This window comes from Aspergillus wentii, assembly GCF_001890725.1.
Source record: "Aspergillus wentii DTO 134E9 unplaced genomic scaffold ASPWEscaffold_7, whole genome shotgun sequence".
NCBI classification, from domain to species: domain Eukaryota; kingdom Fungi; phylum Ascomycota; class Eurotiomycetes; order Eurotiales; family Aspergillaceae; genus Aspergillus; species Aspergillus wentii.
This window is the reverse complement of record NW_024467838.1, coordinates 1,442,590-1,466,621: the sequence shown is the minus strand read 5'-3', so window position 1 is coordinate 1,466,621 and position 24,032 is coordinate 1,442,590. Positions and strand designations below refer to the sequence as shown.

The 24,032-nt window shown below is 46.9% G+C and overlaps 12 protein-coding genes across 12 annotated transcripts; 6 read left to right on the top strand and 6 right to left on the bottom strand.

Moving 5' to 3' along the window:
• Nucleotides 1-258: 258 nt before the first annotated feature.
• ASPWEDRAFT_31174 (flavin monoamine oxidase family protein) lies at nucleotides 259-1,745 on the bottom strand (the record flags this gene model as incomplete). Its single annotated transcript, XM_040833510.1, has 3 exons — nucleotides 259-1,007; nucleotides 1,063-1,342; nucleotides 1,425-1,745. 3 exons carry the CDS (start codon nucleotides 1,743-1,745, stop codon nucleotides 259-261), a joined length of 1,350 nt encoding a protein of 449 aa, XP_040685926.1.
• Nucleotides 1,746-2,134: 389 nt separating this feature from the next.
• ASPWEDRAFT_186454 (Zn(II)2Cys6 transcription factor) lies at nucleotides 2,135-3,664 on the bottom strand (the record flags this gene model as incomplete). Its single annotated transcript, XM_040832130.1, has 2 exons — nucleotides 2,135-2,978; nucleotides 3,023-3,664. 2 exons carry the CDS (start codon nucleotides 3,662-3,664, stop codon nucleotides 2,184-2,186), a joined length of 1,437 nt encoding a protein of 478 aa, XP_040685925.1. The 3' UTR covers nucleotides 2,135-2,183.
• Nucleotides 3,665-4,677: 1,013 nt separating this feature from the next.
• On the top strand, nucleotides 4,678-4,915 carry ASPWEDRAFT_175542 (uncharacterized protein; the record flags this gene model as incomplete). Its single annotated transcript, XM_040831371.1, has 2 exons — nucleotides 4,678-4,746; nucleotides 4,811-4,915. The coding sequence occupies 2 exons, from the start codon at nucleotides 4,678-4,680 to the stop codon at nucleotides 4,913-4,915; spliced, it is 174 nt and encodes a 57-aa protein (XP_040685924.1).
• A 917-nt stretch (nucleotides 4,916-5,832) lies between these two features.
• ASPWEDRAFT_44334 (tetratricopeptide repeat protein) lies at nucleotides 5,833-6,775 on the bottom strand. Its single transcript, XM_040836243.1, has 2 exons — nucleotides 6,610-6,775; nucleotides 5,833-6,546 (listed from the first exon to the last, which is right to left on the bottom strand). The coding sequence occupies exons 1-2, from the start codon at nucleotides 6,706-6,708 to the stop codon at nucleotides 6,178-6,180; spliced, it is 468 nt and encodes a 155-aa protein (XP_040685923.1). The 5' UTR covers nucleotides 6,709-6,775; the 3' UTR covers nucleotides 5,833-6,177.
• Nucleotides 6,776-9,048: 2,273 nt separating this feature from the next.
• Nucleotides 9,049-9,607, bottom strand: ASPWEDRAFT_117236 (uncharacterized protein; the record flags this gene model as incomplete). Its single annotated transcript, XM_040828719.1, has 2 exons — nucleotides 9,049-9,416; nucleotides 9,526-9,607. The coding sequence occupies 2 exons, from the start codon at nucleotides 9,605-9,607 to the stop codon at nucleotides 9,049-9,051; spliced, it is 450 nt and encodes a 149-aa protein (XP_040685922.1).
• Nucleotides 9,608-10,009: 402 nt separating this feature from the next.
• On the top strand, nucleotides 10,010-11,199 carry ASPWEDRAFT_44332 (NmrA-like family protein). Its single transcript, XM_040836242.1, has one exon. It carries the CDS (start codon nucleotides 10,049-10,051, stop codon nucleotides 10,997-10,999), a length of 951 nt encoding a protein of 316 aa, XP_040685921.1. The 5' UTR covers nucleotides 10,010-10,048; the 3' UTR covers nucleotides 11,000-11,199.
• Nucleotides 11,200-12,644: 1,445 nt separating this feature from the next.
• ASPWEDRAFT_139929 (sulfatase family protein) lies at nucleotides 12,645-14,890 on the top strand. Its single transcript, XM_040829393.1, has 5 exons — nucleotides 12,645-13,038; nucleotides 13,089-13,268; nucleotides 13,321-13,604; nucleotides 13,663-14,253; nucleotides 14,303-14,890. The coding sequence occupies exons 1-5, from the start codon at nucleotides 12,747-12,749 to the stop codon at nucleotides 14,657-14,659; spliced, it is 1,704 nt and encodes a 567-aa protein (XP_040685920.1). The 5' UTR covers nucleotides 12,645-12,746; the 3' UTR covers nucleotides 14,660-14,890.
• An 865-nt stretch (nucleotides 14,891-15,755) lies between these two features.
• ASPWEDRAFT_44330 (uncharacterized protein) lies at nucleotides 15,756-16,890 on the bottom strand. The gene is made up of 2 exons (XM_040836241.1): nucleotides 16,646-16,890; nucleotides 15,756-16,582 (listed from the first exon to the last, which is right to left on the bottom strand). Exon 2 carries the CDS (start codon nucleotides 16,407-16,409, stop codon nucleotides 16,080-16,082), a length of 330 nt encoding a protein of 109 aa, XP_040685919.1. The 5' UTR covers nucleotides 16,410-16,582; nucleotides 16,646-16,890; the 3' UTR covers nucleotides 15,756-16,079.
• Nucleotides 16,891-17,713: 823 nt separating this feature from the next.
• ASPWEDRAFT_31168 (uncharacterized protein) lies at nucleotides 17,714-19,944 on the bottom strand (the record flags this gene model as incomplete). The annotated part of the gene is made up of 3 exons (XM_040833509.1): nucleotides 17,714-17,737; nucleotides 17,792-18,319; nucleotides 18,358-19,944. 3 exons carry the CDS (start codon nucleotides 19,942-19,944, stop codon nucleotides 17,714-17,716), a joined length of 2,139 nt encoding a protein of 712 aa, XP_040685918.1.
• A 664-nt stretch (nucleotides 19,945-20,608) lies between these two features.
• Nucleotides 20,609-21,172, top strand: ASPWEDRAFT_161658 (thioredoxin family protein). The gene is made up of 2 exons (XM_040829815.1): nucleotides 20,609-20,661; nucleotides 20,718-21,172. Exons 1-2 carry the CDS (start codon nucleotides 20,639-20,641, stop codon nucleotides 21,019-21,021), a joined length of 327 nt encoding a protein of 108 aa, XP_040685917.1. The 5' UTR covers nucleotides 20,609-20,638; the 3' UTR covers nucleotides 21,022-21,172.
• A 38-nt stretch (nucleotides 21,173-21,210) lies between these two features.
• ASPWEDRAFT_656080 (uncharacterized protein) lies at nucleotides 21,211-22,789 on the top strand. Its single transcript, XM_040838803.1, has 2 exons — nucleotides 21,211-21,250; nucleotides 21,303-22,789. The coding sequence occupies exons 1-2, from the start codon at nucleotides 21,244-21,246 to the stop codon at nucleotides 22,457-22,459; spliced, it is 1,164 nt and encodes a 387-aa protein (XP_040685916.1). The 5' UTR covers nucleotides 21,211-21,243; the 3' UTR covers nucleotides 22,460-22,789.
• ASPWEDRAFT_61976 (F-box protein) lies at nucleotides 22,649-23,773 on the top strand (the record flags this gene model as incomplete). Its single annotated transcript, XM_040838608.1, has 2 exons — nucleotides 22,649-22,972; nucleotides 23,042-23,773. 2 exons carry the CDS (start codon nucleotides 22,649-22,651, stop codon nucleotides 23,669-23,671), a joined length of 954 nt encoding a protein of 317 aa, XP_040685915.1. The 3' UTR covers nucleotides 23,672-23,773.
• Between the last annotated feature and the right edge of the window lie 259 nt (nucleotides 23,774-24,032).

The window sequence follows — 24,032 nt, the reverse complement described above, 5'->3', positions numbered from 1 at the left end:
CATTTAGGTGCCATATACGCAAGCAAAGAACTAGAGTGCATCCCGGGACGCGCGGAACCCGGGATGGCACTAGATTAGCAATTAATTCAATCAATAAAATCAATTCATTGTATCCTAAACGACTGTATGGCCTGGAACAGCCGTACTTGTAATCTACCATATACTTTGGCTATTGTGAGAAATCTTCATACGAGTCTTGCTCCAACAAAGCCTACTGACATACATAATAGAAAGAACAATTATAACTAATCATACAGATCAAAGACGACTCGCAGCATCCAATCCCCTCACCACTTCAGCTCCTCCCCGCAGCCCAGAGCGAATCGCCCCCTCCATATAACCCCGCCACTCGCGAGAAGTCTCCGTACCCACGAAATGCACATCACCGACAGCAGTGGCCATCTCGCCCCCCACCGCCGACAGCACGCCGGGCGTGGTAATCGGACACGGGGCGCCCAGGAAAAACGCCTCCTTGGTCCACTCCATCTCCAGCGTGTTGGCTGGCCGAGGGACCTCGGTGAACTTGCCAAAGCTCTGGCTGAACTGCGCCCAGGCTTGTGCGTGGCGGGATGCGCGGGGGAGCTTGGACCAGTCTCGTCCCTTGTCGCCGGCCAGGAAACAGGTGATGGACCACTGGTTGTCCTGGGGGATGCTGGTATCGCGGGAGAAGATGATCGGGCCCTTGTCGGAGTCGAGCACGCCGGATAGATTGGCCTTGTGCCACCATGGCTCGTGGAAGACGTAGATCATCTTTGTATAGCAGCCCGTCGTGGTGTTGTCGCTTAGGATGGCTTTTTTCTCTGGTAAGCCTGGGCTGAATGTGATCTTGTGGTATAGGCTGGTTGGAATGGAGACGATCACTTTGCGGCATTGGAAGGGTCTGCCGCGCTGGGTATGGACCACACAGTGTCCACGTCGAGAATGATCAATGGCAGTCACTGGCATCTGGAGGAAGACGACACCAGGCCCTAGCTCTTCGGCCATTTTCCGAGCAATGGTTTGGTTTCCTGGCGTATAACTTAGTGAACGCTGTGATAGGATTCGTCATTACCAGGGTGATACCTTGTCGACATCGCAAGTACTGCCCCCCGTTCTTTTCGTCCGAGATGATATTGTCGATTCTAGCGCCGCTCTTAAAGTAAAGAAGCATGTAGAGCGCGCTGACCTCGTCACTCTGCACCCCCAGTAGAGACACCGAGAGCACATCAGCAACACCGACCGCTTCATCCGACTTCACGCTCTGAATGCAAAACTCGCGAAAGGTGAGCTGGTCGATCTCCCTGGCGCGCGGCGACTCAGTCGGCTTGTCCAGATCAATCAGGGCGCATTCGTCCCGAAACACCTGCAGCAGGCGTAGCAGAACATCGGGATCCCCCTGAAACAGTTAGATATTGTATCCTTCCCTGACGCAAAGTAAAGCATACCGGCAGCTGTCCATAAGGCACCTTCACGACACTCCCATCCACCGACTGAATCAGAGTATCGCCGCAGTCGCGCTGAGTCTCCGTCTCAAGGCCATACCGCTGGTACAGCTTGAACATCTCGCTCTGGTTGGTGTCGTTGATCCAGGACGCGCCGAGGTCGTTGAAGCCCTTCTCGCACGATTGGGCAGTCAACGTCTTGCCGCCGACCCGGTCAATGGCTTCGAGTACGCACACTTTGAAGCCTGCAGCTTGGATCGAGTGAGCGGCTTGGAGGCCACTGAGGCCTGCTCCGACGACTACCACGTCGTATGTGTTTGCCATTGTGACAGTGATGAATTATACAGTTCTGTTTAGAGTACTCGAGGTGGATTTATAGCTGCATTCCGTGCTTATCTGCAGCCGCGGTTATCGAACATGTTGATCATTCATGATGCCGAGCATTCCGCTCAATGTGCGTTATTAGATGTTTATGGGTAGGGCACTGTGGGGTTAGAGATGATCAACGAAAGCAGTGGCAAACAGCATCGCGGCTAGAGATAAGATGTAGGAATATGACAAAATAAACTCTTAAGGCCGTCTCTTTTACCGAGGTATGACATATGTTACCGACTGGGTAGTGAGGACTGATCTCGGTGTCCGCGGGATTCGTCATAAAAGCAGGCAGACAAACTGTGGCATTCTTCGTATGACTAGTGAAGTGAATGTGGAAAGTTAAAGTAATATTATTATAGATATTTAATTTATTACGTTGTATTATGTTCAGATAACCCCATAATCCAAGTTGTGCCTATCCATCAATAGCCCAAGGCCATATGGCCCAAATGCACGCTCATCAGGATCCTTCCAGAGTAGTTCGAGTAGCATGCTTGCTTGAGCCGTGTTCTTCATCCCATACTGGTTATGAAGCAGCATATGCGAGACTACCGCCCGCTGTTCTTCCTCCATCAGACACGAGCCAATAATCATTATCGGCCACATCAGGATGCACGAGTAGCTGGACGGCAGGATCTGGGGTAGGTCTCGCATTGCCACGTCCAGCAGGGGCTGGAGGTGCTGCATGCGAGTGGTGTCGTATTTGGAAAACGGCAAGTTGGCGGTTTCCAGAAATGCCAGTAACGCTATGCGGCATACCTCGAGGGTTGCACGGCACTCGGGTTCTTTGGGGATGGGAGATTCCAAGGCGCTGATTCTAGCTTTGAGCTGTCTGTATTCGTGGCGGTCTGGATTTGGGTTTTGAGCAGCAAATAGAGATACTGCGGAGATGAGTTCGAAGAGGTGATGGCCGCCGCTGAACATGACACCGAATGCGCCCAAATCTTGCAAGTCATCAAAGGTTTGTAGAAAAGAGTCATAGATAAGAGTCCTGTTGCGATTCATGGCGAATGGAGTGATGCTGTTGCACAGGACAATGTATGAATAGACCTCCATCACGAATCCGTACAACTTCTGTTCGGCCGCTGTCACTTGACGGGATTTACTCCTCAACGTTAAGACCAGCTGCCGAGTCGCCCGGAGATGGACAAACGGGGATCCGTCCATATTTCCAGACACAACCTGTATCCAATTAGTCGGGTAAAGGCATATATCACGAAACATACCTCATAGTGGAAGAGAATCAAGATAGCCAACGCCACCCGAAGCAGAGTCAAAGGCTCGGATAACATGCTACCATCGTTCAATACCTGGTAAAGAGTCTGCACAGTCGATGAATAATGCCGATGCGTGGCATGGGAGATGTCTGGGTTATCAGGCAGCTTATACAGAAGATGACCACCGCTTAAAGCGAGAATGGCGTTCATCAGGAGCTCGTCATTGCTGGCGACTGGCAATATCCACGATACCCAGGGTATGCCCGGCGCTGGTGCCAATTTGGGCGCTGTATCTTCTAGATAGTGCGACAAGAGCATCGGAGATTCTGGCAGTAGAATGCCGGCTTGTATCGTGCTGAAAAAGTTCTTTTCTAAAGGCCACGATGCGACGCCATTTTCTCTCCTCGACTGATGTTGTGCACCTTCTGGTGTTGCAATGTTGGTAGCCGGCGCAGCAGACGGTATTAAACCATCAGAATCCCCAGTCTGTTCAGCGTCAAGGCCAAATATGCGGACGATGTGGGGAGGCCAGGAGCATTGCAGCTTGTTACGCGTGCATGCTCGGCATTGTGGTTTCGCCTCATCGCATTTCTTTTTCCGCCGACGACACGGAAGACATCCCGTCCTGGTGCGTGGATTGACTCGGGTCATTGTCAAAGATAGCTTTGTCGTGGTGGTGGAGGAGATATTCTAGAGGTGGAGTGGCGGTGGTCCATTAGTAAGGCCAAATTAACGTGACGTAATCGGACAGCTGTATTTTAAAGCGATTTTTATTAGTACATTCAACATACAGTCAGGATCGTGGTATTGAGACTGAAAGAGTAATCAGACAGTCAGGATTCATTCTGGCTTCAATTTTCCCTTTCAGCATTCTGCATATCGGTTTTTACCCCAAATTGAAAGTATACACGGTGTACACTTTAGTATATGGTTAACTGCCATTCCATAAGCGACATGGTGGCTATCTGGATCTGGTGTTCACCAATAAAGTCGGTCATGCAGGACCCCACGGATCGGCCATAAGCACTAGAACCAGAGCCACAAAGAGAAGGAATCGATATTGTGGAGACGAACAGCCTTGTTTTCCAGTCTTGGCACTCCAGCCTTGTCATCTCCGGCCATTATATGTACAGGCATATGGGAGCTATCGTCTAAGCAGTATATTGTATTCGTGGGGTCAAAACGACATCTGGATAGGGTGTAAATCAACATCAGATGCGAGTATATCTAGGAAAGATAGACAGAAGCATTGCTCTAGGTAGGCCTAGACAATAGTGATCGCCCACCCGGGCATATTCCTTCAGAAGTTTAATACTCGACAGTAGAGCACTGCCTACTCGATTTTTCGTTTCTTATTAGATCAATCTGTTGTTGGTATGTCATGGAAGGCTGAACTGTCAGCGCCAGCCGCTTCAGTTCCACCTTTGAGATCGACAGACACTCATCGCCTCAGAGGCTCAGACTGTCCTATGTTGACGTGTACGTTCAGTCTGAATCCTCGGGATATCTGGCATTAGGAAATTCAACGACCACTTTGGGTAGAATGAAAGGTATAAATACCCATTGAGCTCACAGGTAATTCGCATTATCATCATCTAGAATCAATAACTCAAGTATATCCAGCAATCATATTTACAAGCCAGCCCTCTCTCCCAATCGTCGCAATGAAGCTCCTCAATCTCGTCATTCTGTCTCTGGTGGGCATTGCTGCCGCTGCCCCGAATATGGAGAAGGTAGGTCCATTTCCAACAAATGCTTCGTATGGCCTTATTTTAAATACTGTACTCACTGCTCCAGCGCTGTGGTGACGTCTTCAATACCTGCGCCACTGATGATGATTGCTGTGGCGACAAGACCTGCACCGGTGAGGCTATGGGCAATTGGGTTTGCTCTGACCCCTAAGTGAGTTTACAATCTGCATTCCTCGCTTGCATACCCGTTGCTTACCCTGTATCTAGGAGATGATGTTACCGCGAATAGGGAATATGTCAATTGAGGAAGGACTTGTGTCAGACACCGGATCGATATGCTTCCTTTGATCATCTCATGTGGCCATTTTGTAATTACTCTGTCAATCTCAAGGTCCACGCTTGCAGAATCACACCTTGGGTAGCTGTATATAGCTTATGAAAGGTATATGAGACCAAAACTTGTTCTCTCCTGTAGAGATGATGGCAGCCTCCCCATCCTTACTACCCGTATTATAGGGTGGGATCTATCGTATCGTGATTAGATAGGTATGCTGGCAACTTAATGCTACGCCATAGATGTGTGGGTCTGTTTAGGAAGTCACGGCTACCTAATTGGCTAACCTTATTTGATCAGCCAATGAGAAAACCTTCAACGTCGGCTGTAAGATCATGGACACCATCAGTCACCGGACTACGGATACATAGCCTAGGTGTATGAACCTCCCTTGCGTTGATTATTTATTTTATTTTTCTTTTTAGTAATTTTCTTTACACCCTCAAGGCGATTGATATATATTTTGGTTTCTGCTGTGGAATGCCTACATATATATTCCCGGATTGATGGTCTCAAAATACAAAAGACCTATTACGCGGTTTGGCATATCTCTGATATCGTTCCAACAATGCCTCGGTGGCTGATGCTGCCGTGGCCTCTGCAAATAGTAGCTAATCCTCCACAAATACTGGCACAAAGGCATCGGGAAGAATCATCGTGTTTGTGTTCATAGTTTGGGTGGAAAAGTTTGTCTTGTGAAGCTCCTGGATAGTGGTATCTTGGTCCCCGCCGGGCAAGAGTAGGGCTGTTCTGGATATGCTTCAAGTACATGCTTGTTTTTCGTTCAAGCTGATCTCGTTCGTGAATTGTATTGGACATATTCAGAAAGCTGCGTATGCTTTTGGACGCTGTGCTGAGATTATCCTCCGGGGTATCTCGCATTATGAATTCCCCAGGGTACTGTCTGCCAAGGTCGTATTGGATTATATGATTGCTGATAACTACATCACCAAGATGCTCTTCTTCTTGGTATATGGTACACCACCACAGATGCCAGTAACGAGGATTAATCTCAGCCCTGGATAACTTGATCGCAGGCTAGCAGATGCACTTGCCATGTGATCGGATAAAGAGATAGGCCTGATACCATGCCATTCTCTATCAGCAAGGAAAAATGGGATATCAAAATGGAGAGAGTATTATTCAACAGGTTTGCAGCCTAGGTTTGCAATATCAGCGGGAACTTCCCAACGCTTTGCATCTTCATGTCGCCCTAGGCCAGTCAACAATTCAGAAATGGCTCCTCTGGTTTCTGAGGTTCTCATAGCATGCGGTCCATGCGTGGCGATTTCCGCTAAAAATACATAGCGGTACCATCCCAGCGCAGCCTTATAGCGTCTTCCTTGGCATAAGACTTTTCCAATGACGAAAGCTGAAGTAAGGGTTTCATCATGTTCTGCACCTAGCCTGGCCTTCTTATCCAGCCAGTCTTGTCTGCATGATTCCAGACCATCTTTGTCGCACCGAGGTAAAGTAAAAGTATAAGAATAATGACTATGACGGTATCCCTATAATTATTTGAATGTCAATATCAGAAGAATAAGGACATAAACTTTTTTTTTTTTACATACACCGCAGGCATTATGGCCACACACCACACATCGTGGTTGACTATCCCAAAGCTTAGGTCCATCATTGCATTGGCAACAAACGTAAAGAGATCCGCCCATCTTTGCTGGGGCGTGAAGAGAGATGGGCTTTCGATAAGGCAACGGTTTGTGGATTTTGAAAACACCCAGGAATTACAGTGACAGAGATAGGAGGCAAGATTTAATGTGACCTTAATAAGTAAACACATCAAGAGTTGGGCAGCATTGCATGAATGATTATCAAAGATGCGTAACGTAAGCAGACAATTAGCGCCAATGGCAATGCTGCGTCTCGCCAAGTCAACAAGATTGAAGCTTTTCTGCTACAGCAAGCATATATATATATATATATAGTCCGAGGCATCAATATCAAAGAATGAGCGGGCGGATAGATTAGCCATTGAAACTTTTCCCTAATTGTCGCAGGAGGCACTGGCACGTACAAGTCACATGACCAGTATACTGCAATTCCTGGCCTGAATTTAAACAATAGTTTATATATCCATTGGGTATTAACAAGCAGTGTTTATATATCGAATTTCATCTGAATTCCGGTCAAAGTTCTTTGAGTCTCACTTTTACACAGCAATTCTTCTTCTCCCCTGTTCGCCAGAACAGTCTATTGACCATAAAATATCACCAGACTAAAATGGAAAATGCCGGACGCTTCGAAGTAGCACTCTAATACTCCGCACTGAGGTAACGGTTAGGTTTGATACAATCGATTCTTGGCTACACAACTAGTCCGAGTGGTTGGCACGGAAGATCTCCTGCGCTCGTCTAGGTAGAGGTCTGGTAGCACCGCATTATACGACCCATCCTCGCTTCTACTCTGAGATGATATGCCGAGTGAGAGCGTGATGAAGCTCTGATGGCATAGCGGTTCGCGCTATATATATTGTGGGTAAGGTTATCCACGATAAGCTAGTGGGGCGGATGTATGTAAATCTTGGCAAGCACTACAGTAGGATGCCGGGCAACATCTCGACCAGCACAGTGATTAGATTAATCTGCCATATTTCTCTTTTTACTCAAAGCCATGCTTTAGAGGGATTAAAATAAAGCATATTTTAATATTACTCTACAGTTCCTGAATATGGTAGGGGAGGCAGACACTTTTAGATAATTTCTAAATAGGGAAAGAAAATGGCACAGAGCACAGCTAAGATAACATTCAAGCTCAGCAAAAGGTTGCCAGAGATGATGTCCAGCCTAGAGACTCGACATGAAATTTGGACGTCCATGATGAGGATGGTTCTCTAATTACCTATAACAAGCTTCGAGCCATCTCTGCGATATCCTTCTACCAAAGATCACAATCCTCGCATGGTTCAGCAATTCTTTCGGCGAGCTTTTCGTAAAACTATCCAACTCCAATTCTGATATAACTGTCATTAGATTTAGCGGGACAGTCGATGTGTTGAAACGCTTGCTTCATGTATTCATGTTGTTGGATATTTTGAAACTCGCGCTCCGCCACTTTCCCTATCAGATGGCTCTAATAGCACTCATGGTAAAGAGCAACAAGTTTAACACAGTGAACAATCAGTGCCACTAGCCCGGCAGCCAAGGCCGTGGCTATCGAGGATCCTGTTTTTAGATCGTCCAATCCTCGGAGATTTCGATCATCCTTTTTGATCCCGATGTTATCCCCTGGTAGAATAAGGTCGACTTGACTCCGAGTCTTTTGCCAAGAGATCCATCTAATTATCCCTATTAGGGGCGCACGGAACATACTAACTACTAAAAGAAATATAATCATAGAACTATAGCGTATGGGAGATATAAGTAAAAAAGATAAAGGGTATAAGGTATTCCTATAATTAACTAACAGCTAATAAACCAAATTGTCGGTTATGACTGTTAGTAGGGCGCCGAAAACAGCTCATATTAAACCATCCATCTGCTGTCCACCACTGCCTGCTGTCTATGGGCATCCTAGTACCTATTATAGCCAACCCATACCAGGTACTTTGGGGTATGAGTAGTAGGCCCCTGTTATAAGTTACGGTATAACCTACCTGCCTACTATGCTTTACCGCCTTAAACCTACTACACCCTTTTTTCGTTTCTCGTGGAGCTCCTTTTTCTGGACCTGGAGGGCCTTGTCATGCCTAACTCCTTGTAGCTTGGCCCTGTCGTATTTATAAATGTTGTACAACTTCACCCGCTTGCAGGTGGGCATCACTTATTGGGGTAATGCCTATCCAGGATAATTCTGCTCTGCTATTATCATGGTACCCTGGAAATCTACTGTGTTCTATCTTTGTAAAGACTACTGATCCCTTGGATAACAAGCCCGTGCGTCTTACTGGTTTACAAGAGGCTTTTCCTCCCTGTCATCCGTGTACCGAGTGTTGCGAGCCGTATCAATCGTGTATCTTTCCATTGCTATGTCCTGTATACAGTAGCGATGTGCTATTACCAATAAATCATCTCATCCCACCCTGACTTGAAATTCCTCTCCTCCAGGACAGTTCTAAGGGTATGTTTTATCCGAGATGCTGCCGCCCTGCAGTACTCCTCTGACCCAGGCGTAGGACCTCCCTTTGTCTTTTCGAGATCCGCTTTCAACCATGGTATCCTTACTGTCTCTGGCGATCTCGCAACAGCCTCACGTAGACGGGTGAGAGCATCATCATCGTATCCGCCTCCTAGAACGACAGCCTTGGGAAGAGCAGAGTAGTTTTTCGAGCCGAGACTGCTTTCCTCATTCACTGGGGTGGAACCAGACAGGATAAGTGGCAAGTTGCGTACACCGTCCTCGACGCTCATGACAAAATGTATCACTGATTACCTTGTGAGATGCGAGGGCAAAAAAAAAAAAAAAAAAAAGAAAAGGAGAAGCAAATAAAGAAAAATCAATGAAAACTATGCGAGGTTTCAAGCTTGTCTTACCTTCATAATCAGGTTCCAGCTCTGAGATCACAATAGAACCCACTTTCTCCAGGCGGCCGCAAAGTACAATCGGGATGCGCATATTGAATCTTCCCAACAGGCGACACCCACACTGCGTTCAAGACGACGAGAAGTGTTGCAGGACCAGGTTGACTTCATATATTCTTATAGAAGCAATGCATAAGAAAAGTGCGTAGTTTCTGTCGGTTCTGGAGAAGCTCTGTACGCGCTCGGAATTCCGCTTGGAGTCTTCGATGGATCGTATTTATTTCTAATCAAAGCCTGAAACTCTTGCTCGCCAAGTCTTTTTTTGAGATATATCCCGTGTGCCATAAAAGCCTATAATGATAAATCACTACGAGAAATCGGCCTTGTAGAAGCCCGAATACCGACATGACGTCGGCCAAGGCAACACCGTCGAGTCAAATATTTATTTATTCATGGTGATAACCCGGTTCAATACCCAAGAGTTCTATTCATTGTACTCTCATTCACATCTTCACAACCCGATAATCATTTCGCGATGGTTACCACCACTGCTATCGTCTTTGGACCCACTGGCCACGTTGGCTGTGCCGCAGCTCGTATCGCGCATCAGCATGGAGCAAGAGTGGTTCTTGCTCTGCGCGACACTCAAAAGCCGGTTCCAGGTCTCAGCCTGGAGCAGGAGAAGGCGGGCGGCTTCGAAAGGGTCCAGGCTGATCTCACCAAACCCGAAACCGTTTACGCTGCCGTGCAAGCAACTGGAGCCAAGCGTGCCTTCATATACCTGGTGCAAGGCACAACAGACCACATGAGACGCACCATCGAAGCTCTAAAGTCCTCCGGTATTGAGCTTGTTGTCTTCCTGAGCAGCATTAGTGTCCACGGTGATATCAGGAGCATACCACAGACAGACTTCATCGCGTATTCCCATGCACAGGTCGAGGTCAACCTGGACGAGGTCTTTGGCAGCGACGGCTACATAGTGATTCGGCCAGCATATTTTAGCACCAATGCGGGCTGGTGGGCGGGTATGATTCGTGAAGGAGAGGTGCAACTCACATACCCGGATGCCAAACTCGACTGGATTTCGCCCGAGGACATTGGGAGTGCGGCGGGGACGCTGCTTGTCCGAGGAATGCAGGCTACCGAAGGCGCGAAAGCGCGCAACTCCATCCCTCTCTGTGGGCCAAAGCTTGTGTCCCAAAGAGACGCCGTAGGCGTATTTAGCAAGGCGCTTGGCAAAGACATCAAAGTGATTGAAGGGGATGAGAAGGAGGGAATAGAAAACCTGTTGAAGATCGGGGTACCAGAATTTGTGTCCAGGAGGGTGGTCGAGTCTTTGAGACCGAAAGAGAGACGCGGCGATGATTTTGATCCGTTCGAAGGAGAGATGTACACACAAGCAGCCGCTAACCTTCAAAGGTATGCCGGCCAAGCCTCAAGTTTGGAAGAGTGGGCCGAGGCAAACAAGGCGGTATTCAGTGCTTAGTTGAGGATTACATGTTTTATCGCAGTTTGGGTTTAAAGCCGGTGTTGTTGATGGAGATAGGACCTCAAGTGGCTTTGGCAAAAGCGCAGGCACCATAGGCGACTTGTTTGTACCTGCTGTCTTCTAATATCTCTCGTCCTCGAATTCTCAACCTAATTATTTAATAACTACTTAAGAATATTACTATAATAGGCATCTGATTCCTAGGGTCCTTTTTAAAAAACCTTAAATTAGTAGAGTAATAAGAGGTGATTATTAATAGTCTAAAAATTCAAGTTAGGTCAATGTAGTTGCTCCTATTGTGAATCTTTTAACAAAATCACTGAATTGGACAGGATAATGTGCGTTTAGCTGGTTATTATAGCTATTATCAGGGGCAGAGCAAAATACCTTATAAGGATACCTTTATCAGATGCAGTTTTTCAATGCAGTGGAGAGTTTGTCCATATCATCACTATTGCTGCTATCCCGTTCATCGTCCAAGACATGGAGATGATGTTGATGCTTTGTTCTACAGCATGAGTAACGGCCTGTTGCATATGGATCAGTATATATCCCCCCCCCCCCTCCCTAGATAGTATAGAACCAACAGAGGCTTACCTCAGTGGCACTTGTAGCAGTAAATCTGGGAACCCTTTTTGTTTTGGACAGCATGCCCATTCTACAGATGTATATTTTCATTGACACATTTTATGCCATCCAACTTCCATGGCCGGCTGTTGAAGTGAAGTGCAGGCTAGTGATGCAAGAGGACCTATAAAATGGTCGCAATGCAAAACCCAAAAAAGTCTTATCAAACCATGAGACATCGCCCCGCGAGGAACAACATGGTTCATTTGCTTGACTGGAATCAGCCAACTCTGTTGAAGCTATAGGGCTGGGCCCAGGACTATGGTCCACATCCCTCTGTATTGTTCTAGGACAAATCAGCATGGCTGCTTTCTTATTAATTTCTAAGAATCTACTTTACCTGTCACAGCCTTCATAGTGACAATGCCAGTACAGTTGGATGGCAGAACTTCATAAAATTCACGCAGACAGCGATCATCTCTTTCTATTTCAACTAGACAGTCACGACAGTCACTGCTAGTGCGTTTTCAACAGGAGTCTTAGGAAAAGTCCAGAATATGCTGAGGCTACAGATAAGCTTCACTAGGTATTTATATCAATCGAATGTGCCACATGTTGACGTCAGCTATATAAAAGTCAAATATCACTTTCTATTTATAGATAGGTCAGTAAGGGTACAGAAAAAGCGGCTGAAAGCTGGTAACTAACTATATTTGTGTGAAAACCCTTGTATAGTAATGACGGAAGTAAAGTATCGACTTCTGCTCTTTGATAGTATTTGAGATATCCCTTCGTAGATTTCCGGGGCAATGAACCCGTCATTCGGAAATCAATTATATTACTAAATATAAAGAGACAACCCAATCAAAGAAATTCTCTACAGGTTGCCTCTCACGTCAGCTGCAGATCGATTGTGCAGGGTTTTGCATTCAGACAGAACACGAGTAAACACGGCCTGTTTGTTTCGGCCCCATGCAAAAAGCCATACAGAAGCTTTCCATTCCCGTATTTGAGGGGGCTGAAGCGGAAGATGTTATCAAAGAAGGAATGATAGATGGTCCTCACTGCCGATCAGCTCTGAAGGATTGCGTGCTATCCCGTGTCTTGGCAGCTATCTGTATCTTGATAAGTCTCGAGAATACCCCAACTACTTACTGTTCAACGACATCATCTCGAAATGCTTTTTCATTCATTTGCGTGGTTAGCGGTGGCCGTCGGGGCCATCGCAGCAAGCGGAAGCCGAAATGAAACAGCAAAGCCCAACTTCATTGTCATCGTGACAGACGATCAAGATCTTCGAATGAACTCGCTGGACTATATGCCTCGGGCCAAGAAGTATTTAACAGACGAAGGGACATTCTTCAACCATCACTATGCGACCGTGGCATTGTGCTGCCCTGCTCGGGCCAGTTTGTGGACTGGCAAAGCAGCACACAATACTAATATCACGAACCTTGGTCCACCTTATGGTGAGTTCTTATGGCTCTGTTATAGACAGAACTGGACTAACAGCGTCCAGGTGGATTCAAAAAGTTCATCGACGAGGGTTACAATGAGAAATGGCTTCCCGTGTGGATGAAAAATGGGGGCTATGAGACCTATTTCACTGGCAAGCTCATGAACGGCCACGACACGAAAAACTATGATTTACAATTGAAGAATATGGGCTTGACTGGACACGACTTTTTTATTGAGCCAGGTACACCTTTTCCCTCTTTTGCATAGTGGATGTATACTGACAGCGTCGACAGGGACATACCAGTATTGGAATACAACCGTCCAGCACAATCTCGACAAACCAAAGTCATACCCGGGAGAATTTGCAACGGACCTACTCGCCAACAAATCCATGAAATGGATCGACGATGCCGTCAAGAAGGAGAAGCCTTTCTTCCTTGCCATGAATCCGGTTAATCCGCACGGAAACTACGATTATAAGACAGGAAAGTTCACTCCGCCACTTCCAAAGGACAAATACAAGAACGCATTCCCGGATGCAAAGGTCCCTCGGAATGTCTCGTTTAACCCAGATCAGGTATGAAGAAATTCAGCATTCACTTTCACCGCCATATACTGATTGAATATTGAAATAGCCCAGTGGTGCTAGCTGGATTCGAGAACTCCGCCAACTCAACAGTTCTGTAATCGAAGAGAATGATGAATTCTACCGAGCTCGCTTGCAAGCCCTCCAGTCGATTGATGATCTCATCGAAACCGCCATCGAGACACTCAAGAAACACAATATCCTCGATAACACGTATATCATCTACACTAGCGACAACGGCTTCCACATCAGCCAGCACCGGCTGACGCCCGGCAAACGATGCCCGTATGAAGAGGACGTCAACGTCCCTCTCATCATCCGCGGTCCTGGGATCCCCAAGGGCCAGACATCGGACCTCGTCACCTCCCATCTGGATATTGCTCCATCGATTGTGAAGTGGGCTGGTGCGAAGGGACCGGGTGATTTCGACGGTGCGGCTATTCCCAAGTCCGGCAAAGCTGATCCAAATGAGCCCTGGGAACACGTCGAAGTAGAGCATTGGGGGACGGTTTCTGCAAAGCAGTATGTTGCTTTGAGGAACCGGGTGAACACCTACAAGGCCGTTCGTGTCATTGGAAAAGGGTACAATATCTTCTATTCGGTCTGGTGTGAGGGTGATCATGAGGTCTATGACATGACGGTAGGCCCTTCCTCCAGCCTCCTATTCTGATACGAGCTAAACCAACCAGAATGACCCTCATCAAATGAAGAATCTATACAACTCGACATCGAAGATTCTAAACACTCCAATGTCAAAGGTGCAGCATCGACTAGATGCATTGACCCTTGTTCTCAAGGCATGCAAAGGCCGCACCTGCCAGAAACCCTGGGAAGCTTTGCACCCGGATGGCAAGGTAAAGACATTGGTTGAGGCGTTGGATTCGAAATATGATAGCTTCTACAAGAACCAACACCGCGTCAGCTTCGATCATTGTGCGCTGGGGTATATTGTGGCAAATGAATTGCCGATCAAGTATGCCAAGTATGGAAATGAGTCGTCGACCCATGACGAAAGGGGGCTTGAGGGTTGGAATATCTTCCCTTAGTTTTAGGATGGGACCGTTATATTTCCCTCTATGGCTCTTTTCATTCTTGGTCAGTCTAGGCTCCGATTGTGTAGAGTTATCTAGGATCTATCTGTCCGTCATCACGACTAAATTTTATGTGTGTGAAGCAATCACGCAACAGCAGTTGTCAAATTCACTGCTTTCTGAGTAATATCATGTATGCTATGAACAATATAACACCAAGGTCCCGGAGTGGCAATGAAACCCCCTGAACTATGACGATGGAACATTCCTAGCATCATTCTTATAACCCAATCCCGGCGGCCTTTGGCGTGTCTTGCCCTTGGAGCCCACCCTGTTTATTATACACACACTTGAATCACCTGTGGTCGCGCGACCAAAGCGGCCTCACCCTCTAACTCACCCTGGAGACAAATACTCGGGTTTGAACTTGGTATACTGACTGTCCTTAAGATATAATTCCTTGTCCCCTAATTTCTAGTACATACGACCACAGGGTGTGGAGAACAGGGCTTCCCGTCCGCTCAGCCGTACTTAAGCCACACGCCGGCAGGTTAGTAGTTGGGTGGGTGACCACCAGCGAATCCCTGCTGTTGTATGTTTTTATGCTTTTTATATATTTGTGTTCTATGTTTTGTATTCTCATCGTTGAATCGTGCTATACTTTTTTCATTATCTGAAAATAATTCATCGTCCATTCTCTTGATGCAAATTCGAATGGAGGGACCCCGATACGTTTCACCCCGACCATGCTAGTTTGGCATGGATGTAGCGCGTCCTTATGCACCGACTAGCAGATGCAAATTTTTATTCTTTTTATTTTATTTTAGTTACACAGCTGATCAAATTGGTGGCGTAGAGGTTCGCGCTATATATTTCGGGGGGAGGTTATCTGTGTTAAACTAGTGGGGCCGACGGGTGGGGCGAATGTATATAAATCTTGGCAACATGCTGGACGTCAAGTAACCAACGCATCGACCAAGCATTGTAGGACGGGGTTATATGTTTAAATTATCTATCAACCTTGTATTTACAAATATTTAGCTATGGAATGGTCAATCGAAACATATTCTATAATATTATGTTGTAGTTGTGGAATATGGTTATGGAGGTGGGCTTTTCGAAGAACTTCCAATTTACTTGTACAAGGGAAGGAAACGGCAGAGTACGGGAAATACTTCATACACGCTGGATGAAGAAGTAGGGAGGACGCGAATGCGATGGGTGAAATGGGCAGTCGCGCGTCAAGATCGGAAAGCGGGAAGTGCTTCGAGCAAGGAAAGAAGGGAGCAACAGCGTGCCGCCGCGCTCGCGAATAGCTTCAAAAGCCCAAGATCAAGCTGCAGGAATCTTTTGAATTGCCCATATAAATTCAATCCCACGGTCGCGCTGGAATGATCGACATAGATTATGAATCAGAAATTGCAGAGCTTTTTTTTCAACGAATTTGTAAAAAATGCATTTTTGTGGGCCCATATAGCTTCATCCAGCTAGAACTAAAAGCTATAACAAAAAGCAAAAAAAGGCCAACTACAGAAGATCCATTCGGGAACCCCATGTCTTCGTGCTTTCTTAGCGACACGGGCTGGCAAACCCTGTCTATCATCTGAGTTGAATCAGCGATCGCACCATCTGAAGACTTCCTTGTCGGCTTCGAATTCGAACAGGTATTGGCCTGAGCGAGATTCGTACGATCGACGTCTCCGAAGAAGAACGCCGTCTGAGCGAACAGCAGGGAGGGAACCAGGGCCCTAGACCATTCGGCCATCGTCGGGGTGGTAGTTGCTGAGAAACGCTGGACCTTGTCGATAAGGGAAGTTCCGCTAGTGCCTGAGGCTGCTGAAAGGTTGGGGCCTGCGGGAGGCCTGACGGGAGAGGCGGCGATGGCGGAAGACAGGCGAATAGTCTGTAGCCAGCACAGGGAGAATTGGAGTCTCGAATCTGGATGTTGTCAGTCATGAGGAATCATTGGACAAAGGACTGTGGGAGTCGTATGCCACTCACATGTTAGATTGGCAGATTACAAACAAGAGCCTGTCCCGAAATTGCGCATTGCGAAATCTCGACGAGTCCTTGTCAAAGGGCTGGCACTGGGTCTATAGGGTCTGCCATGACCGACAGAGTAGATCGTCTTCTATGCTAAAAGAAAACCATACTGGCCCATTGGTGTTAGTTTTCCTATTCATAAGATAGGCAGATATAGATAGCAGGTGTATTATGTGTTCATTTTGTCAGACGCTTGAATGGACGAGGAGGATAGAAATCTGTTCTGTGCTCCTCGCTTGGTGGGAGATGTTCGCCTATTTAGGCGTCTTGGCGGACGGCAGAATAATCCCGCCTTTCCCCAAGGTGGGTCGAGCGGAGATCAGGCATTCAGGCATGCAGGCACTCAGGCCACAAATTCTCCCAGACAGGAAGGCTGGATTCCCCTGGGTTTGCTGTTTTGTCAAAGTCGCTCTGCAACATCTTTCTTTACTCATGTCTTGCTCTCACCATGGCGGTGGTAGCAGCTTCAACCTCATTTCATATAATACGTTTATGTGATGTACTCCCTGTGACCAGCTAGATGCTAACCAGATACTACATTCCCTCTCAATAGTGCACCATTCCCCTTGCAACGAACACCAGATCGTCAAAAATCTCAGAGATCGAATACTGGTACTGATCACATTTTTCCGATGGAATTCCACGCCGTAAGAGCAGGGACCACTCATTTCCATCGAACGAGCTATCGACCTGGTTGTCGGTGCCCCGATAGAAGAGATCGCTAGTATCTGTTGATCGCGAGACAGCCCACGGCCCTGTTTCGCTTCGTCTGTAGTGAGAAACATACCCGTCGAAGAACGTGTCCGATGCGGACGTTACATAAAGACATCGAGATGGGTGGAGTCACGCACGACGCCGGCTGGTTGGCCCTAGAGGTTGACTATATCTTTCTGCGTTTGGAATCTACATCCGAAATCGATTGCCGGTCATATAACATGGTATCTTATGTTTCTACATGCCATTGCAGGTGTATCGGATGCCCCAGGGACTCTCCATCGCGGAAGTTTCATTGATGATATCCCCATATTATACTAGAGTGTAAAACCCCATCTTGAGTCGCACAAAGTTAGCTTCAACTACCACACAAATCTAGATAGAACTTACTAGTTGGAGCTTTAATCTTAAACGGTATTTTGCGTCTTTCATGCATCCCTGAGCGAATAATAGATCCCGGTTTAGAGAAACCAACTCTTCATAAGACCCACGCGCTTTATCGATCAAGTTCGCCTCTAAAGGTTCCGTAGTAGACTCAGGAAATCGTCTGAATGCTTCATATTCCCTGCGCTCATCATCGTGTATTAGACCATCAGATATTGCACGCTGCCACATATCGTTTAGTTTAGCAATATCACCCGAGATTGGGTGTCGGCGGCGCTTCTTTAGCTCAGCCTCGCTTTGCTGCACAAATTCTATCCAAGATAAGGTAGCCCTCTGTAGCGTCTCTTTTGTGTATTTGGATATCCAGTTATACAATAGGATTTTGGATGCTGGGTTAACCCACCTATAAGTGGACGATGGTTCGAAAGGATGCGGTATACTTATCCCTGGCGCCCTGCCATCCATGGCGCCGTGGGCATAGCAATCTCCAATGAGCTTGAAAAGCGGTGTGCCGTAAAATGGTTTTGTCCGAGGCTGAAACGCATTTTCTCGCATGATGAATGGGGTCTCACTGCCTGCGAATAAAACAACTCCCCCGCGGTTTGGTTATCATAAAGGCGATTCTCGGCGAGACTGGCATATCTTTCATGAAGAAACATCCATTCATGGACAGAGTTGGTCAGATCTGCAGCAGAGAATGAGGGGTTGCCAACAGCTATCACCGTGTCGACATATGACCCGAGTGTCGAGACTTGCCCATCTCCAGTTTCGAAAAAAGGGAAACAAGATTCAGAGGTGGTCATATAATGTTGCTTAATTGCTGGGAGAAAACGAGACTCCAGCTCGCGCATTTGGGATAAGCTGTTTTTGTGAGAAATAACTTCGCAAAGCTCACTATAGAGAGAGTCAAGCGCTCCCTCTGAGACTCGAAGAGTGGTAATGGAAGACTCTAGCGTCGCGCCATAACATCTGATGCATTTGACTCGACGACTGACCAGATCATTCGACGCAGTAGTCCAGTCTGGCACCCACGAGGGAATATCATCGCGTTCTTTTCGGCTGAGATCCCCAACCAAGATGGACAGACTTTTCCGGTGGCCGATATCTGCCAGGACGATGTTCTGGAAGACCTGAGGTAAGGAGAGTGAGTAGTCTGGAGAAATCCGCGTCTCCTCCGTGGCGAGACCAAGTAGGGCGTACACCTTGTCGCACTCCTCCGAGGATACTCGAGCACTGAATTGCTTCAGTAGTACAACAAGGGATGGTTTTTCACCAGTTCGCCAGCTCTCTCGCATACTATGGATCTCCATAATCTTGCGAGAATAGTCATCCAGTACACATCGATATTCATGAGGCATTGATGCAGATTGTGTCTGGCGATCTTGTGTGTAGAAGCTGGTGGCCTGAACCAACATATTCCATGGTGCAACTGCAGATCCATAGCATATCGAAGCCTGATCAGGGACGACAATCTCCTGAACCACCCATACTCGACTCCACCATTTGGCCTGCATCATGAGTCGCAATATCTCGAACAGATATTGCCAATATTGGGATTCCGCACCAGACTGCATTGTTTCATGAAACCAAGGATGCACATCCGGATCCGATACAGCCTCTGCCATCAGTCGAAGCAAGCAAAAGACATCAACTTCACTGGGCATGTCTCCTCGTTGTTTTTTGCATTCCCACCTCCGATGTTGGAAATCACCCATCCTCTCTCGATCTCGGTTGTCAAAATAAAATTCAGTTGTCCGATAGGACGTTTTGCATCTGAACAAAGGATTCCAGGACTCTCCTAGAAAGACAACAACCTCTTCACATTGGGCATAGATGTCTCGCATCATTGCCACCTGCTGGTTTCTCTCGCCCACATTCCACTGATTAATGCACACTGCATCTACCCATAATACAATTTGTTCGTCCTCTCGACGCAGACGCCGTAATGCATTTCTCAGATTAACTGTTATCTTGGTTGTGTGTCCATCTGAGGTGACTTTTTGAAGGTTTTTCGACGATCCCCAGACATATGAGAGTGCTTTATATGGGGTGTTTTGGTCTAGAAATGCTGGTTGTAACTGGAAATTTATTGGATCATCCCATTTACCAGGATTCAGAGTCATCAGTCGAATTTGACGAGCAGACAGACCAGGTCGCATGGCGAAACATGGAAGGGGTTATGGGATGGAAGCAGCTGCATCAGAAAATGGGCAAGCGAGGCTGAGAGTCATTATATAGGTAGATGACTAACACAGCCTGATTTAAATGGCATTTTATTCGTATTGATGCAATAGCATTGGCAATCCCTGATATCTCGGGCATCTCTGCATAAAAACATTTCCATTGGCCAGAATGAGCATGGCCACAATGCGTGGCTATGCATTATCGTGGCTATAGTAACTAATAAGAGGGATCTAAGATACGCATAACATAAAGGGCCTGAGGCAATAACTGTATTTGTATATATTTTATATAGCTAATTCTATAAGGGGACTTGAACAATTATTATCCTGCGCCGGTGGAGTTAATAGAGCATAATGATAAACCACTACTGTAGTGAGAGAGTTTATAGACCCGTGTCAGTGTGCTATCGTTTATACTTGAATATAATGTGAATAATATTTGAAGACTCAATGACATCACACAGTAGACTCATTACACCATCAAACCAGTAATCAGTGGAAAGCTCGCTTTTGTCGCCGCTGATTGGCCCGTTGGCTTTCAGCTGAGAACTGCGGCTGAGGTGGGGCGGCGGGGTATTCGAGCTGAACAGCATTTAAAGAGAGCGGAATGCCCCTCATCTTCTGTTTTTCTTTTTATTTCATCCCAATCATCCAAAACCCTCCTGTCAAGATGCCTGTTACCGTTATCACCTCGTGAGTATACCGGATCTATCCCCTTCTCCTCGTCACTGCTAATGTGGATCTTCCAGCTTCGCCCAGTTCAAAGAAATCATCAACGGCGACAAGCCTGTTGTCATTGATTTCTGGGCCACCTGGTGCGGGCCTTGCAGGATGATCTCGCCCGTTTTTGAGAAGCTTTCGAATGAGCAGGATTACAGCAATGTGGCATTCTACAAGGTCGATGTCGATGAGCAGGAGGAAATCAGCCAGGAAGTCGGCATAAGATCGATGCCGACTTTTGCGGTCTTTTACCAGGGTAACAAGGTTAATGAGCTTATTGGGGCCAATCCTCCTGGTTTGCAGACTCTGATTCAGGGAGCGGCTGCTCTCTAAAGCTGGAAGAATAAATCCCGGGTATTGTGATTGTATATAATCTCGATTAAAATGATGATACCTCGTTTTAACAATATCTGCTATTTCGTCATAACCTAGTAGTCAAACTAGTATGTATGCTTAACAGATCTTTCAGATCGATGATCTTGGTCCACCTTTGTAACACTGCCACGACTGATGGTCAGGCTGCCATGTGAATTGTACACGGCTGCGAGCCTTGTGATGTCATGTATGAGGCTGAGGCTGACAGATCAACAAATAAATACTGAATCAACCAGCAGTTATCTACCTCTATCACCATGTGTTCAAAATGCCCCCCGCAAATCTCTCCATAACCCTCGACGAAAACCGACTATTCGCACCGGGCGATGTCATCACGGGCAGCATCCACGGCATACACCCAAACAACTATGGTCCCGTCGAACTCATTCTCCAAGGCATAAGCAAGACATATATCAGACAAGGAAAATCCTCCGTCTACGACCAAGTATCGCTCCTCAACCAAGTCGGATACGTCAGTCCAGCCCAAGGAGATCAAGGCGTGCGTTTTGCATTCACGGTCCCCGCCCAAGTCCAGCGATACACTTCAACGTCGACGAGGGATCGTCGCTCGTGGAGTCAGTCGTGGCGTGCGGTGGACGGGTTTGAAGGGGACGCAGGACATGCGCTTCCTCCGACGAGGACGGTTGTGCTGTCTGGTGCCTATGGGAGTCCAGGCGGTGGGTATATCGCGTATATCATCGCAGCGCGACAAATCCAACACGATGGGAGTGGCAAAGTCCTCGCACAGGGTGAGCGGGATATAGCCCTCACAACAGCCCGAATGTCAGCAGCGGATTATCGGCGATTGCAATACGCAGATTCAACCATCAGCACAATGGAACGGGTCGCGCTGAATGTCCAGAAAGCATATTACCGAGCCAGAAGCAGACAGCGGTCCATGACAGAGAATATCAGGAATGCGTTTACCAGCTTTCCTGTTCTGAGATTGAAAGCAGTCTTCACTACCCCTAGCATCGCTGCCGCTGGGAGAGAGACGTATCTTTCTTTACGATTACGGACATCGGCAGAGACGCGTCCAAATGACTGTCCTCTCCCGCCGATTACGCTGAAATCCGTTAATATTCGTCTTAAAAACGTGGCTGGGGTTCGATGTCAGGGATTATTTTTTGATGCAATTGAATACTCTTCGCAAACGGTGGATTCGATACGGAACATGGACGATCATGTCTTTTATCCTACGCGTGATCGTTCAGAATATCAGGATGTATCGTATTGTGTCCGGTTTACGGTTCCTGCGATGTGCACTCCGAATTTTCAGACGTATAATCTGAATACGTTTTGGTATGTTAAGGGCGAGGCGGTGTTCGCATATCTGGATCAGAAGGATACAGTCAAGTTCAAGAGTGAGATTATGTTGGTGTCTGCGCCTAGGTAGTGGATGACCATAATTCAATATCTTCCTATATTACACATCTATAGTACAGGCTTCCTCCCTGGCGCCAATAGCGCTGCATGCCGGAGTGCCTGAGGCAGGATTGACGTTGATCACGTGCAGATATTAAATAACCCCTTCTCCAGGACTTGAAAGGTTCAACATCCGGATTCAATCTTGTCGTTCGACTTGATGGATGCCAAAGGAGCACAAGAAGATGGATATCAATTTGATAGAGCACATGGAAATGAAATCATACACATGGCTTCGTATCATCGTCGAGATTTCGACCTTGCTGTGATCAATGTTGATACCCACGACGATGAGCAAATCCGCGACTCTATACTCGAGCCAGTCCGTGCCCCCTCGGCCACACTTGGATCACTCGAATGTCTTCCCCTGGAAGTCGTCCATAAAATATGCCACCTTCTGGATCTCAACTCTTTGTTCAAACTCCGCCAGGTCAATATCCGTGCCCACCAGATCATTAGCACAATGCGTGGGTATCGAGCAACAGTCACCCATGCTCTTGGAGCTTTCTGTGCTATTCTAAGGACAAAAATAGCATCCTGATTCAAACTGCAGGGTCTGTTCAAATTGCTCTGTATACGGGACTGTCATCTCTGCGGCTCCTTTGGCGGCTTTCTCTTTCTCCCCTTGCACATGAGATGCTGTTTCTCTTGTGTCGAGAACGATACACAGCTTCGTGTGATAGCTCTTGCCGATGCAAAAAAGTGGTTCAAGCCAACCAAGACAGTGCTCTATTCGATTCCGATGTTGAAGTCGATACCGGGGATATATTCCATGGATGAGAGATCGCGTAAGAAGAGAATGTGGATTCTGGCAGCGAAACATATTACCAAAACATTAGCGAGCCACGGTGGAGAAGCACCAATACTGCGATACATGGCTACAACTGCTCTTCCATATCTCAACATGGCAAGTAACAGCGTCCAGTATGGGGTTTGTTGCAGTGGGTGTCAAATTGCTCTAGAAGAAGCTCTGAGATATTCAAGGGTCGATGAAAATGCTTGTGCACTGCGAGACAAAGTGTACTCACATGATGGGTTTTTAGGACATTTTCGACAGTGCCCCAAGGCCCAAGATCTATGGAGGATGAGTCAGGAAGGAAAAGACACGACCAGAATTTCCGAGTTTGTCAGGCGTCGGGGGGATTTTAAAAAAAGGGATGTTGTCATGTATTTTGACAGATGATGGAGACCCATGTTTCAAATCTGCGTGTCTTAATAGCAGATTCAGTCAGCAAGAATCTAACCGTGGCGGGGGGAATTCAGTTGAAGTAAATATCAAGCGGCTATCTTTGTTCATCTCTAATCGATATCATTTCGATATCATCGACAGCGGGACGGGCCGAACCTTGTCAGGTAGGTTTAGTAGAGACCATGGGACTGTCATAAACTGTATATATGATCATATTTAAACCTACACCAGTTAAACAACAATGATCATTCTAATTGATCAATATACAAGCCAATGAAATGCAAGACTTTCGCGCGTTGTTGAAACAGTAAGCCAGGCTGTTTCAGCCTTGCCGAATAATGAATCTACAGGGGCT